Consider the following 13,404-nt stretch of genomic DNA (forward strand, 5'->3'; position numbering starts at 1 on the left):
GGAAAAGAGCTACAGAGATATGACCATCCCCCCCCCCCCCCCAAAAGAAAACGACCTAGGAGCAGAAATATCCTCCATTATTGTTCAATATTAGCTAGCAGTTTTAGCACCAGCACTTCACGTCAAACAATAGATCACAGTCACTGCTAGCAAGTGAAAATTGCACTGAATAATCCGAAAGATTCCTCTCTTCCTACAAGCTATTTAGATAACAAAGCCCACAGCTTTCAAATGAACCCTCCCAATACAATAACTCTCTCTTTTTGCCTCTGTCTATATCTCTCTCTCTCTGTCTGTTTTTCCCTCAGTGTTTCTATGTGTGATAACTCCCTCATGCTGTGGTCTATTGAATATGGCCTTTTGTGCTCGACTGTGAGAGATACACAACCTCTATTCACTAAGATGTCGAGGAAGTTAGAACACAAGGTGGGATCCACATTCAATAGAAGTCTCTCTAAATGCAGCCCAGGTTGGTAATGACATGTAATTATTTTTCAATTATAGACATCATTATCATGCTAATTACAGAGAGAGAAAGAGAGAGAGATAGGGAGAGAGAAGGGGAAGGAAAGAGGAGTAGAGATAGACAGGGTCTATGAAAGAGGGATGAGTGTTAACACAGATTGCCTCTTAGTCATTTTACTAACTGAGAGCCATGACTATCAGGCGCCTTGGCTCCAGTGGAGAAGACAGGGTCAGTAAACATGGGCAAACATAGCCCTTTAGACGCTGGACAATTTCCTTGATGGACTGAGCACATGGAATTGAACCCTGCCCTGCAGATGACCCCGGCTTGATCTGAGGCAGGTGTGGGACGAGAGTGCATCCAAGAGGTGAGTTAAGATATCAAGGTCATTTTCTCCCTGTCTGGACCGAGTCAGCTTAGACCTGTTGTGTGACCAGTAAACGCTCGCTGAGTGTCGATGCTCCACTGGTGTTGACACAAGCACACAGTCCTGGAAGCAACCTGGCAAGTGGGACTTTTTAATTAATCTGGATAAACGCCTGTGACATTTGCCTTGAGCCCGTGTGTCAAAATCAATACGTTCACACGCGATCCTGGAAAACAAACGGTACCTTGTGACCTCACAGTCCCCTCGCCGTGGCCTAGGAAACCCCTCTCTGTGCGGTGGGGGAGGAGCTAGCATGACATGGCAGAGGCTAACCTCGCAAACACACGCCAGCTAGAATGGGCAAACACACACTCAAGCTACCCCATTAACCTTTATGCAGCCATGTCCATGATGGTTGTACATACAATCACCTCCACTATAAAAACCTGTGCTCCAGGACCAAGGACAGGGCCTCCAACTCCACCATCAGCTGATGATGGGCGATGTGACAGATTCATCATCCTCTAACGCTGCTTCATGACTATGGACACAACAGGAGGGTTCCTAAACCCTGCCAACAACACACCAGACCATCTGAGCTGTAAAGAGAACCAGCAGGGGGTGTGTGTGTGTGTGATGTGTGTGTGGGAGAGAGAGAGATAGTGAGAGCAGTTGTGTCCATATGTGTGGATATGAAGGACAGAGAGGGCATCTGGACCTGTGGCATGTGCTCTCACAGAGAAAGGGTTTGGGTCTGTTGTTGACAGGATGACAAGCACTCCCGGAACACGCTGCTGTTAACCTGTGCGCCCGCCATCTTCCGGGACCCACCACAGATGAACAGCGTCGTGGAAACACACCCCACAGGGAGCCGGCTTCAGTCTTTAAGAAAAGTGTCGGCGTGAATTCAAAACACCGACGAAAGTGTGGCCCAAGATGCTGCAATTTAAGCATTTGAGGAAGACAAGAGGAGAGAAGGATGGATGCAGAAAGAGGAGAGGCAAAGACAAGATGGGCTGTCATGTGAGGAGAAGAGAGACACACTCTGTGTCTCTCCATCACACTGCTGCCTTGCCAAAAGAACAAGAAACCTTGTACCTGGCCCAGTCCAACCCAGTGTGATGTCCAAATACATGAGAAGGGAACAAATCCATGCAGAGAGGACCGACTGGCCTGCCAGTCTCAACCCCCTGCTGACCTTCAGTGCAGCTGCCTGGTCTGTGTGTGTGTGTGTGTGTGTGTGTGTGTGTAACTGACGTTACAGTGCTGCAGTCCCCCCCCTGTGTGCTTCCGCCTAGGAGTTATGGTGCTCATAAAGTCCCCATAGTGATTAATGGAAGAACACAGCCCCCCAGATGGCACACACACACAACCATATCTATGCAGAGTCACACAGACACACAAGCAAATGTGTGACCTTGGCAAGAGGTATTGGCACACAGACACACAGACACACAGACAGACAAAAAGGTAGACTATCCTGCTGGGTCACCACTGCAGATGGACACTAGCCCATTGTTCAAACACACACGCACACACACACACACACACACACACACACACACACACACACACGTAAAGACTGTCCTGCGAGCTCACCACAAGCCCATTGTTGGTAACATCCCACTGTGACACAGACTGGGAGCAGAGCGCTAGTGCACACGCTCCCCTACAAATGCGAAACACTGCCACACTTGTGTGCGTACCTGTGGCCATCTTGCCGTCGTCTGCAGCAGGGCCATCCGGTATGACGCTCTTCACCTGCAGGAACTCATCGGGTTCATCGCCGCCGATGATGGTGAAGCCGAAGCCCATGTTGCTCTTCTGGAGCGCCGTGGACAGGAAGCTGCCTTTCAGCTGGGTGGCGTCCCGTGTGAACAGGGGCTTCTCTGTGGGGGGGGGGGGGGGGGGGGGGGGGGGCGCACACACAAACACACGTACACGCAGAAAGAAGAAGCAAAACGCACACCGTCAGTAATGACACACACTGGATGGCTACTCAATGTTTTCAAGCTCTCTCAAGAGTCATATGCACTTAAATGGCAAATGCGGGGCCATCTTATCTTCTGGTGGGAGGAGAGGGGAGGGGGGCACATTGACACAGGGAAAGGGGCAGGGCCATGACACAGACAGTGTCCAACAGTGGAGAGCAGCCTGACAGATGCAGGTGGGTTTCTTTGCTCTAGCTCGAGGTGTCACTGCCAAACCCTCCACTACCCTGCCTGCCTGCGGCCTTTTACATTTTCATCAGTTAAACCTATGCCAGGTGTTTTGGTTGCTGTAAACACACTCTGAGCCAGAGCAAAACAAGGTGCAGAGACATGGGGTGAGCTCGGCATCCGTTTTTAGCAGTCCCTGGCTTACTTCTGCCTCTCACAGGTTGAGGAAAAGCAGGTGCGGAATTCTTTCGGAACATTCCGGAATGACATGCGTGGTGAGCGCTCTGGATCCAGCTGTAGATGCTAGGGAGATGGATGGGGATAAACAGGCCAGGAAGTGAATCTGTGTCACAGAGGGAGGGAAGCTCAAATCTCAGCCAACAAACGCTGCCATGATCTAATGAACCATCTCCTTCTTCTACCATGCAGAAACGACTCTGCTCTCGCGGGTTCATATCCTCTGTAACTGGGCTGCCACCAGTCCAGGACTTATTACCCATCACTTTCTAATGTTTACTCACAATACTGCCTGCTGATATGAGGGGCAGGAAATAGTGTATCCAGCCCCAGGCATGTTGGGTCTCTTGCAGGGGGGGGGGGGCTGGGTGACTGGGTCTGTCGCTGCATGCTGAAGAGAGGAGCACAGGCAGCCAGAAGACAACAACAAGCCTCCTCCTCTCCCCTGGCCTACTTACTGAGAGAGAGCCACAGGGGGAGAGCCAGGCTACAGACAGGCTGCTGCTGCTCACACACACAGGCTGAGGCGTGAAGCGGCCGGTGGCGGGGCCAGCGCGCCACCCTCCGGCCCACCAGGGGGCGCCGTAGCGGGGAGACGGCGGCGGCAGCGGCGGCGGTCGCGGACGTACCGTGCAGGCCGAAGACCGCGGCCCTGCGGCCCGCCGCCGGGGACCGTGATAGGTCGCTGAGGCTCTGGCAGCGCTCAGGGGCGGGGCCTATGTGGGCCAGGGAGGGTCTGGGGAGGGTGGCGGAGGGAGTGGCATCCTCCACTGGCAGAGGGGGGGAGAGGGCGGGGGGGGAGGGGGGGGGTGGGGAGGAGAGAGAGCCTCACTGCACAGGAAGTGTAACCACAGAGACAAGCCGTCACCGACTGGCGATAGCTCCGTTTCTAGGGAAACAAACGGCCTGCACTCAACTCATCAAGGCAGTTTTAGCATGGAGAGCCTCTCAGGGAGGGCCCTGCTGAAAGGGCGCGTGCAGAGCTGTGTGCTCCAGGTCAGGGACAGTGTTAGGGGGGCACAAGCTCAGTGAAAGCTCACACAGACACAGAGGGCCTCGCAATCAAATGAAATCCACATATTCATGAAGACACTCAAGATCACGTTTCCAACGATGCAAACTGAAACGAAAAAGTCAACACAGGTCCAAATGTAGAAAAATCTGCCAGATTGGGAACAAAGAACCGCCTGTCTCATCCAGTGTCTTCGCTGTGGGATCGAAAACCGAGTAAGCATCCAGCCACACAGCATTCTCTCCTGTCGGAGTGGGTTGCAGGTGGAGGTGGAGAGACGGAGGGTCTTACCTCTGTAGATGGTGGGCAGGGGCAGCGAGGACAGGCCCTGGCTTTGCATCTGCTGCTGCTGCTGGACCCTTCGCTTGGCCTCCAGAACCGGGTTCTCAAACTGGGTCCTCCGGTTTATATGGCTGAGGCAGCACACGGGACAAGAGGAGAAGATAAAGGAGGAGGATTCCCAGGGCTATGCGCCGCCGCCCCCCCTCCCCTCCTCACAACTCTGTGAAGAGTTCTAGAAGCTCATACGCTATGATTCATTCAACAGTCTGTGTCTCTGTCATGTAACAGAGACGCAGGATGGTTTCAGAAAGTAAAAATGAACAAATGCCCAATTAAGTCTCTCTCCTCTGAAACTCACCCAATACTGTAATCAGCTTGATGAATCATTAGCGGTGTGGTTTCCTGAGCCCTCGCTCACATATAAAAGAGATTTCTCATCCAAAAGACTTTTCCTTAAACATCCTACGTCAGTGTTAATTTGGTGTGATTCTGGGTGCAAGTCCATAATTATAAATACTGTAATTTGCAAGTGTGACATGAAATAATTAGTCATCATTTAGATATCCCCTTAGTGGGAGACTAAGAATGTGTCTCAGCTCACAGACACGCCTGCTACACACACACACACACACACACACGCAAGTACATACTGTTAAATGACTCATATGTTAGAGTGTGTGTTAGAGTATACAACATAATCATTGGGTTTGGCATCTTCTGAGGAAAATCTCATAGTGACATGCGTAGAGTTCTACGGCCAAACCTTCAAAACAAGATAATTACGCTCATGAATTACCTAAAGAATGTATAAAATCTCCTTAAAAGCTAAGATGTAGCTGGAGAGCAGCTAACACCAACTCCAAGTGTAAAATAAATGATCAACAGTAAAAGTACCCTCAGCATGTCATTACAACAGTGTCAAGAAGAATTCTGATGTTCAAAGAAATCACAGGCAGATGAACTGACTAACTATCAGCTAAGATTCAAGTCTGTCAACAACGGTCACATTTGTCATCACTATCTCACAGCTCCGTATCCATTTGTTTTGATATTGGTTAGCACATACAAAATCAGCACAGTGACAAACTCAGGATTAGTACCAACATCAGAAAACCTTCAACTTCATTGGTCATATATGAAGAAAATAAACAAGCTAATGGCTGACTCATTTCAGTTGTCAACTGGGTAACATCTGTTTATATGTTGACCCACAAAAGCTCACCAACCAAGCTCAGTGGAACATTCTGCTCCAGGACTCTTTAAGAAAGGGTGTAAATTCCACAAATTCATCTATCTTCGACTTATCGCCAACATTTCAGTCTGAACGGACAGATACTATACTGTACGTACGACCCATGGTTTTCCTAGGTACAGAGGAGTGCGGTCAAACACCCTTCCTAGAAGGGCTAAAAATAGATCCCCGTTCTCCCTGGAGTGGAGCAGAGCAGAGTGCGTCCAGCCAGAGAAACGACACCTCCGAAGAGGAAGGGTACATTTAGTACAGCACGGAGGGAGAAAAAAGACACCTTACACTCTGCAGTTCATAACACACACACGTGCACACACAAACATAAATACGCACAAAACCATTCTGTACACAAGCCACACGCAAACACACACACATGCACAAACACACACACACACACACGCACATTAACCAGCCACAAAGACTGAGCAGCTGCAATAACCACAGATGTAGTTCATGTCTAATGAATGGAGAGAGTGGAGAGGTTACTGTAGGGAAATCAAGACAAACATCAGATATTAAAGAGCTCCCAACTTACTCTACATAGTAGCTGCCATAGATCGGGTCATCGATTTTCTCCCAGCCATACGGGAGCTCTGAAAGAAACAACAACAGATGTATTGTATTACTCAAGGGACTGAATTACCATGGTTGGCATATTGACAAGCCAACAAAATCTCCACTCTCTGCATTTGATTACAGCATCATCGCATAGTCGATCATCTGTAAGGAGTAGATGTCATCGTAACAAAGAGGCTGAACCTGCATCTGAACACAGTCGGTGAACACTGTGGCATTCCTAAAAGCTCTGCAGGGTTTAGCTCTGAGGCTGAATGCATACTGTAACAAAAGATACAATGAGCAAACACCTCGTTCTCTGAGCAAGACCCGAGATGAACACCTCTAACGTAGAAATAAATTGGCAGCTTTCAAGGTAGCCAAACGCTCTGGTAATTTTGCAACAGATATCACGCAGTCCTCTCCACAATTAGACCCAACATGCATCGAGTTGCCGAATTTCAATGTCTTGAAATATTCATGTTTCCTGCATCATTTCCATGTTGTGAATATTCAGTTGTGATGCAAGGACGTTAGCATAGATTAAACGCATTAACTGGAGCACACACATAGCTTGAGGACTCAAACCCACACAACATCCACCGTAACACACTCCTAAATGACTGTGTTACAGTGGGACTGGAAACACACTGACTGCACATCAAACCATATTACTCTCAATATCTCACAGAATATGTTCATCTGTATGACAATAAAGGCTGGTATCAACATCAGGTCATAATGATGATCACAGCATTGTTCCAGCTAAGCCATTCGTACCTATTAGCAGTGGTGATGTCAGCAGGAGGGAGTTGTTCAGGTATGAGGAGTGATGATATGTGTGGTGATGAGTCTGTTCCTCAAGCCTGGCATCGCCAGACCGATTGGCTCATTCGTATTTAGACTTGAACCTCTTAGTTCAATTTACATTTCCAAAGGGCCTTATCTACGAGAGCAGACCAAAACGCAACCTTTGCCGTTCTAAATCATTGGATAGATAAAACCAATCAAAGCAACAACACTTCTTTCATCTAGGTTATTTATGAACACGATTCAACGGTGCTGCTCTGTACATATAGTGCTAAACCCACCCCATATCAAATAAAAGGTTGTGATAGGCCCCACCAGATTTTGGTTGGAAGGAAGTCTGTTTGAATGCGAGGGTGGACGGAGACATCTGCCAAAGCAAATAAACCATGAGCTGGTAGGCTGATCTGGTTCTCAGGATCATGTTCCTCTGGACCACTGATCTTTCTCTCATGAGGATGGGTGTGGAACAACACCAAGGGTGTGAGAGGAGCGTTTCAAGTTGCAGTACAGATCCATGATTAAGGTCGGTGACCCAACCTTTAGATTGGACATTTTTATCAGGGCTGCTATGATCTGCAACTCCGATCTGTCCGTCCGGTACAGCAGCGGGGTCAGCAAATCACTTTTGTTCTTTCGTGATCAAAGCAGATCTTCTGAAGCCCAGACCCTGTCAGCGCTTGTGTTGACAGGACTTCCTGACTTCAGGACTCCCTTTCCCCTTACTTCCGCCGCATTGGCCCTTCCAGACTCCGGTGTCACGCACCCGGATGGGAGGAGAGATGAGAGAGGAGATATCTGCTGCTGGATCACAAACAGCAGCAGTCGCACCTCCACAAACACACTTACAGATACCAGGGCCTTCTTGTGTGATGCTTGCATGAGTGGGAGAGCGCACACACACAGGAATTTCACACAGCTGTGGCATGCAAAAATGTTAGCTCTTTTGCCTAGCCCACACAAAGAAGTCTTTACATTATGGAGACATATTCTCCTCCTCAGTCACTCTCACATACATAAAAACAATGCACCCTATTCTACATCATACCTCTCGCCTTCACACACACCCACCCACACACACAGTACATGTCGGTAGAACACGCACACATACACTCTCACACACTTAAATTTCCCCCTGAGGATGAATAAAACACAGATCTATCTACCTATCTACTGTATCTTCAGTTGACAGCCCAGGGGTTCCCCTCTCAGAGAGCTGTGGATAGATTCTCAGGCCCACCTTCAGTCATTAATTATGAAAGAGACTGTTTCATGTTTTCACCTCCACTGATCTACACACACACACACACACTTAAAACAAGATCAAAGTCCTGTCATGTATTTCTACAGAGAGTGTTAATGAAACGCCATTCTATAAAAATGTTCGACTTCACAGAAGGAGGCAAAGACTACTTACAGAAGGAGACAGCATCTCTCTCTCCCCCCTATCTCTCTCTCTCTCTCCCCCCCCCTCTCTCTCTCTCTCTCTCTCTCTCTCTCTCTGTCTCTCTCTCTCTGCTTCATCCTCACCAGACATGGTTGAGGCGTGTCTCCAACCCTTCTCTCTTAGCAGCTTGTGCTAGAGGGATGACTATCTTGAACAGTGTGGGAGTGTGTGTCTTTACAGGTGCACAATGCCAGTGTAATGTGTGTACACCAAAGGGGTAACATATCCTCTGTCAGTCTAAATGAGCAGCACCGGAACTGTCATGCTGGTGTGTGAAGGTAGTGTAGGAGTGTTTAGAAGGTCGCCCTTGTGGAAACAAGCTCCACCCCGAGGCCTTGTCTGCAGTCTGCAATATAACTGCTATTAGAAGGCTAGCATGGGTTGGTTGTCTTCTTGACTGCTGAAGCAGGACTTCTGCCCTTTTCCTGTCCTCACATCCTTCCTCTCTCCCTCTGCCCTTTCCTATATATCCAATCACCTCCTCTTTTCCCCTCACTCAGTCTCTCCATTTGAAGAGCGTGAAAGAAAACACTTTAATATGCACTCTTACAGAGAGACTTTTTGAAGTAAAGTTTCATGCTCTGAAGCTCATGCATATTTCATCCAGCCTTTTCTAATTTCGTCTGAGGAACACGGTGGGAACCACAGTCCTCCAACAGCTCTGGGATTTACCCATGTTACCCTCTCTCTCTCTCTGTCTCTTTGTCTCTCTGTCTCTCTCTCTCTATGTATCTCTCTCTGTCTCTCTGTCCCTCTCTTTTCCTTTTGTCTTTCCTTCCCTGTCTTTCCCCTATGTGTGGTCACCTTTCAGTTGTTAATGCAGCAGGTGCAACACCTCCAGCTGAAGAAGAGGATGCCCGAGCATGCCAGTAGCATAAATACTCAGCCACCCCCCACTCCCACCCACCCACACACCACCTCCAACCCCCATCCCAATCACTTCAACCTCACACCCCCTGAAATGAACACACTCAATCTGGGCTCCAGTGACAAGCAAAGCCGACCAGGTTTCAACTTTGATATTTACCTTGTGTGTGAACGTAATGACACATCGATACTTTCAGATCCCCAAAGCCATCATTCATAATCCTACTAGGAGGGTCCTCCAATCAGAGACAGTAGCCATGCTCCTCTTTTTCCGTGATGAGGACGAACAACCCTATCATTCGGAACATCGGTAGGGCATTCACTTATCTTGGCTTGAATGTGACAACAAAAAAAAGTGTGAAAGTGTGTAACTTAAACAAGGAATCGACAAGCAAAGAGTCAAGAGTCTGTTTCAGTTGCAGAGAGGTACACAGGTACACTAAAGCTTGGGATATGGGGACAGCAGAGCCCGAGGAAGAGCTAAGGTGAATTGTGCAGGCAGGAAGGATATTAACTAGAGTAGACTTGATTTGACTGTGGGCTGTGTGGGGGGAGGAGAGCGCTTGGGCAAGAAAGCTGAGACTGTTGAGCGTGATTAGCTTTTAAGTGCGTCTGGAACGGAGGCAAACGTGACTGGGATGTAATTATACTGCTCCTAGTCGAGAAGGATCATTGATAAGCTGGAGAAGGACTAAAACACACACATCAACACATACAATACACACTCTATTTCTCCCTCTCCCTCTCTCTCTCTCTCTCACACACACACCCACCCACACACACCCACTCCCAGACTGGTAAAAGTCGGCTTCTTCCTCCTTCTCCTCATCTCCAGTCGTCAGACAAGCTCGGTCGGGGATGTTCTCCAAATACACCCATCAATCACCTGGCTGACAGCCCCAGCTCCTCCCCCTCCCCTCCTCTGCAGACCAGTCAAGGTGAGGGAGGGCGTTGCTCCTCTCTCTTCTCCTCTCTCTCTTCTCCTCTAATGACTCACCTGTCTGATGGGCCTGCCAGGAGAGCAGCCTGGCGTGTGTGTGTGTGTGTGTGCGCGCGACGGCAAGGAGGAGGGAACAGGCTCCCTGTTAAGGTCCATGTCCTTGGATGACTTGCAGAAACTCAATCCACATGGTGTGCGCAAGTGTGTGTGTGTGCGTGTATATGAACAGCATGTGTCCTTTCGGGCACATGTGTACACGATTTGAGGAAGAAGCATTTTGTCAGCTGTCTGCTGTGCTGTTTAAACATCGCACTCTAAAGTGAGGAGCACTGCACAGTTTCCTGTTTTTTCATTATCTTAACGTATTGTTTTACATAATGTATGCTATTTGTACCTTATTTAGTTGAGCTTTTTTTCCCTTGTCTTCCTTGAAGGTTTAGGTTGGCTGAGCGGCAGTTCTATGGGCGTATGTGAAGCCTTCTGTGAAATAGCTTGTAAAAAAGGCTATACAAATACATTTTGATTTGATCTGATTGGATGAACCCTAAACCTGGCAAGAGTTGGATTGTAGGGACTGCTACCAACTTGAACTGTCAAGCTCAAAACTCATGCTCCGATACCAAAATCACAGGGACAGAAACGTTTGTAAGGCTCACTTGAAACAAAGCAGGGTCTAATATCTCCCTTGGAGACTTTAGAGAGACGTGAGGGAGATCTAGTGCTGATCACTTTGTCTTGGTGTTACAGGCCGCATTTTAACCAACGAGAATATAATCCCAGCCAACTTTCAAACACTGTCAGATACTGACGTTACACAGAGCTACTGGAAGAGCAGAAGACTACCATCCCCAAACCCTCGACCTTCAAACACTAGAGACGTCTATCAATCATCCTCAAGGAGGATCTGTTCATTAGGCGCCCACGACACGTGGTCTGGGACCTGTGGAGCGTCTCTTGATAGGACTAAGTGGCGTCTGAACATGATGAAATGGGTTGAAATCCAGATGATAGATAGACAACGCTGGATCAGGGGCTTTTTCTTATCGCTTTGCTCTATAACGGGGTGGCTCATTGAGATGGCTTTGGCAACAAGCAGAGAAATATGTATGCCCGCCTGCTGGCTTGTCTGTCTGTCTCTGTCTGTCTGTCTGTCTGTCTGCCTGTTTGCCTGTCTGCCTGTCTGTCTGCTTGTCTCTCTGTTTACTTGTTTCTCTTCCTGTCTCCTCAACCAGTAAATATTTGTTGAAATAAGACGAGAGGGAGAGAATTAAAGATAACATGAGGCTTTGATACGAGACTAGTCCTGGTTTTTCTTCCTCCAGCTCAAAAGAAGTAGACATTTCAAGATTTTGTGAGAGAGTGAAAAACCGAGAGAGAGATACACAGAGAGAAACACAGAGAGAAAAAGATGGCGATAGAGATATACTGAGACAGAAAGAGAGAGAGAGAAAGAGTTATGTAACATAACGACTGCTCTGATGATGACTGCTGCTTCATTGGTGCTGACATGCCTTTGAACGAAGGGAATCAACTGACACTGACATTAACAATCACACACACACATCCACACGCAAACATTCTGTTAGTCTGTCAAATACTCACAAACAAAAACAGAAACAGAACCTACCAGACATTTCCTTGCTATCTGCAGGACAAGCTGTTTGTTAATAGAGAAGGAAGGAAAAATTCTGTCTGTCTTCGGTGCGTACATTGAGTTGTTATATGTAGGTACGATGGTAAACAAGTTGTGTGTGTGTGTGTGTGTCTGTGTGTACGTGTGTGTGTGATCTCTCCCTACTCAAGACTCTGTCTCCCTGTTGGGGGTCTCGCTTTCCTCCTCCTCTTGTCTGTTGCTCGGAGACAGAGATGAGACCCCCTGTGATCCTGTTAGCACTCATCAGAGAACAAGCACTGGCCGCACGCGCGCACAAACACACACGCACAATCAAACACACACACACTCCCCTTCCAATCAACACAAACTATTCTACACCAGCCTCGGTTCTAATGGGGGCTACATTCGTCTCTGAGTGTGTGCATATGTGTGCATATGATTGAGAGTTTCCACCCCCCAAAAACACCCTCCCACTCCCACCCCACCACTGCCTTGCACAGCCAAACGCAAAGCAGAGAACCCCACTGTTCTCTGTCAGCCAGCCCATGGACACCTCATTCTGTAAGAGGTTCAGTTCGGTCTCCCTTGAAGCCCCTAGCTTGCTCCCCAGAGATGAAGGTGGACCGAGCTGCTAGTAGATCAATACCAATCACCTCAGAAGACCCGTCTCCACGCATGGAATGTCCTGAGTGAATAACAGGATTGGAACCACTCAAATTGAATGTGTTATATTTCATCTCTACTCATCGCTCACCTTGATTCCCTTCTTCATTTAGTATATATTTTTTTGGGGAATGAATGTTGTCCCTACTTCACCCGGAGACGATTTGACAACACAGGTTCTACAGTCTGCGTGCGTCCGCGTGTTTGCGTGAGTGTGTATGTTTTCCGAGCGTTTGTGTGAGTCTGTGTGTGTGTGTGTGTGAGGGATAGGTGTGTTGAGAAACATATTTGCAGACATCCTTAGCTGTGTGATTAAATGTTTATCAGGCAGACATGATTGTCTTAGCGAGGCTCCACCAGAGTGCCTCTCGATACAAATGAGCTCTCATTTCTCACCCGCCGTTCCCATCTCTGTCTGTGGGCTGTTCTGAGTTATACCATCACCCCCCCCCCCACACACACACACACACCCACACACCCACGCACATCATACCATGCAATCACCCTGGAATACGCACCCAGACGCACGGGAAAAGGAGATGGAGTGAGGGACGGAGAGAGAGATGGAGAGGTTAAGAGAGCTATAAATGGCAGTGGTTGGGATATGTGGCATTCGCATGTAAACTCATTCATAGTAAATGTGACATTCATCCTTCTCCCAATGCTCCTGAGCGTGTGTGTGTGGTCTGAGCTCAGCTCACAGTGGCTTATAAAGAGCTCTCTGTTTCTAGGTAGGCA

The 13,404-nt window shown here is 48.3% G+C and overlaps 1 protein-coding gene across 2 annotated transcripts in view; it reads right to left on the reverse strand.

Moving 5' to 3' along the window:
• magi2a (membrane associated guanylate kinase, WW and PDZ domain containing 2a) overlaps window positions 1-13,404 on the reverse strand; it is a 120,450-nt gene that overhangs the window by 26,814 nt on the left and 80,232 nt on the right. The window contains exons 7-10 of one of the 2 annotated variants that reach the window (XM_084701117.1): window positions 6,308-6,365; window positions 4,533-4,654; window positions 3,859-3,999; window positions 2,540-2,722 (exon numbers count right to left, since the gene is read on the reverse strand). In XM_084701117.1, coding sequence (XP_084557243.1) covers window positions 2,540-2,722; window positions 3,859-3,999; window positions 4,533-4,654; window positions 6,308-6,365 — 504 coding nt within the window. The remainder of the gene's footprint in view (window positions 1-2,539; window positions 2,723-3,858; window positions 4,000-4,532; window positions 4,655-6,307; window positions 6,366-13,404) is intronic. The other variant, XM_084701118.1, reaches the window with a different exon arrangement.

The sequence above is a fragment of the Hypomesus nipponensis genome, chromosome 7 (assembly GCF_054491055.1).
Source record: "Hypomesus nipponensis isolate SF chromosome 7, ASM5449105v1, whole genome shotgun sequence".
NCBI classification, from domain to species: Eukaryota; Metazoa; Chordata; class Actinopteri; order Osmeriformes; family Osmeridae; genus Hypomesus; species Hypomesus nipponensis.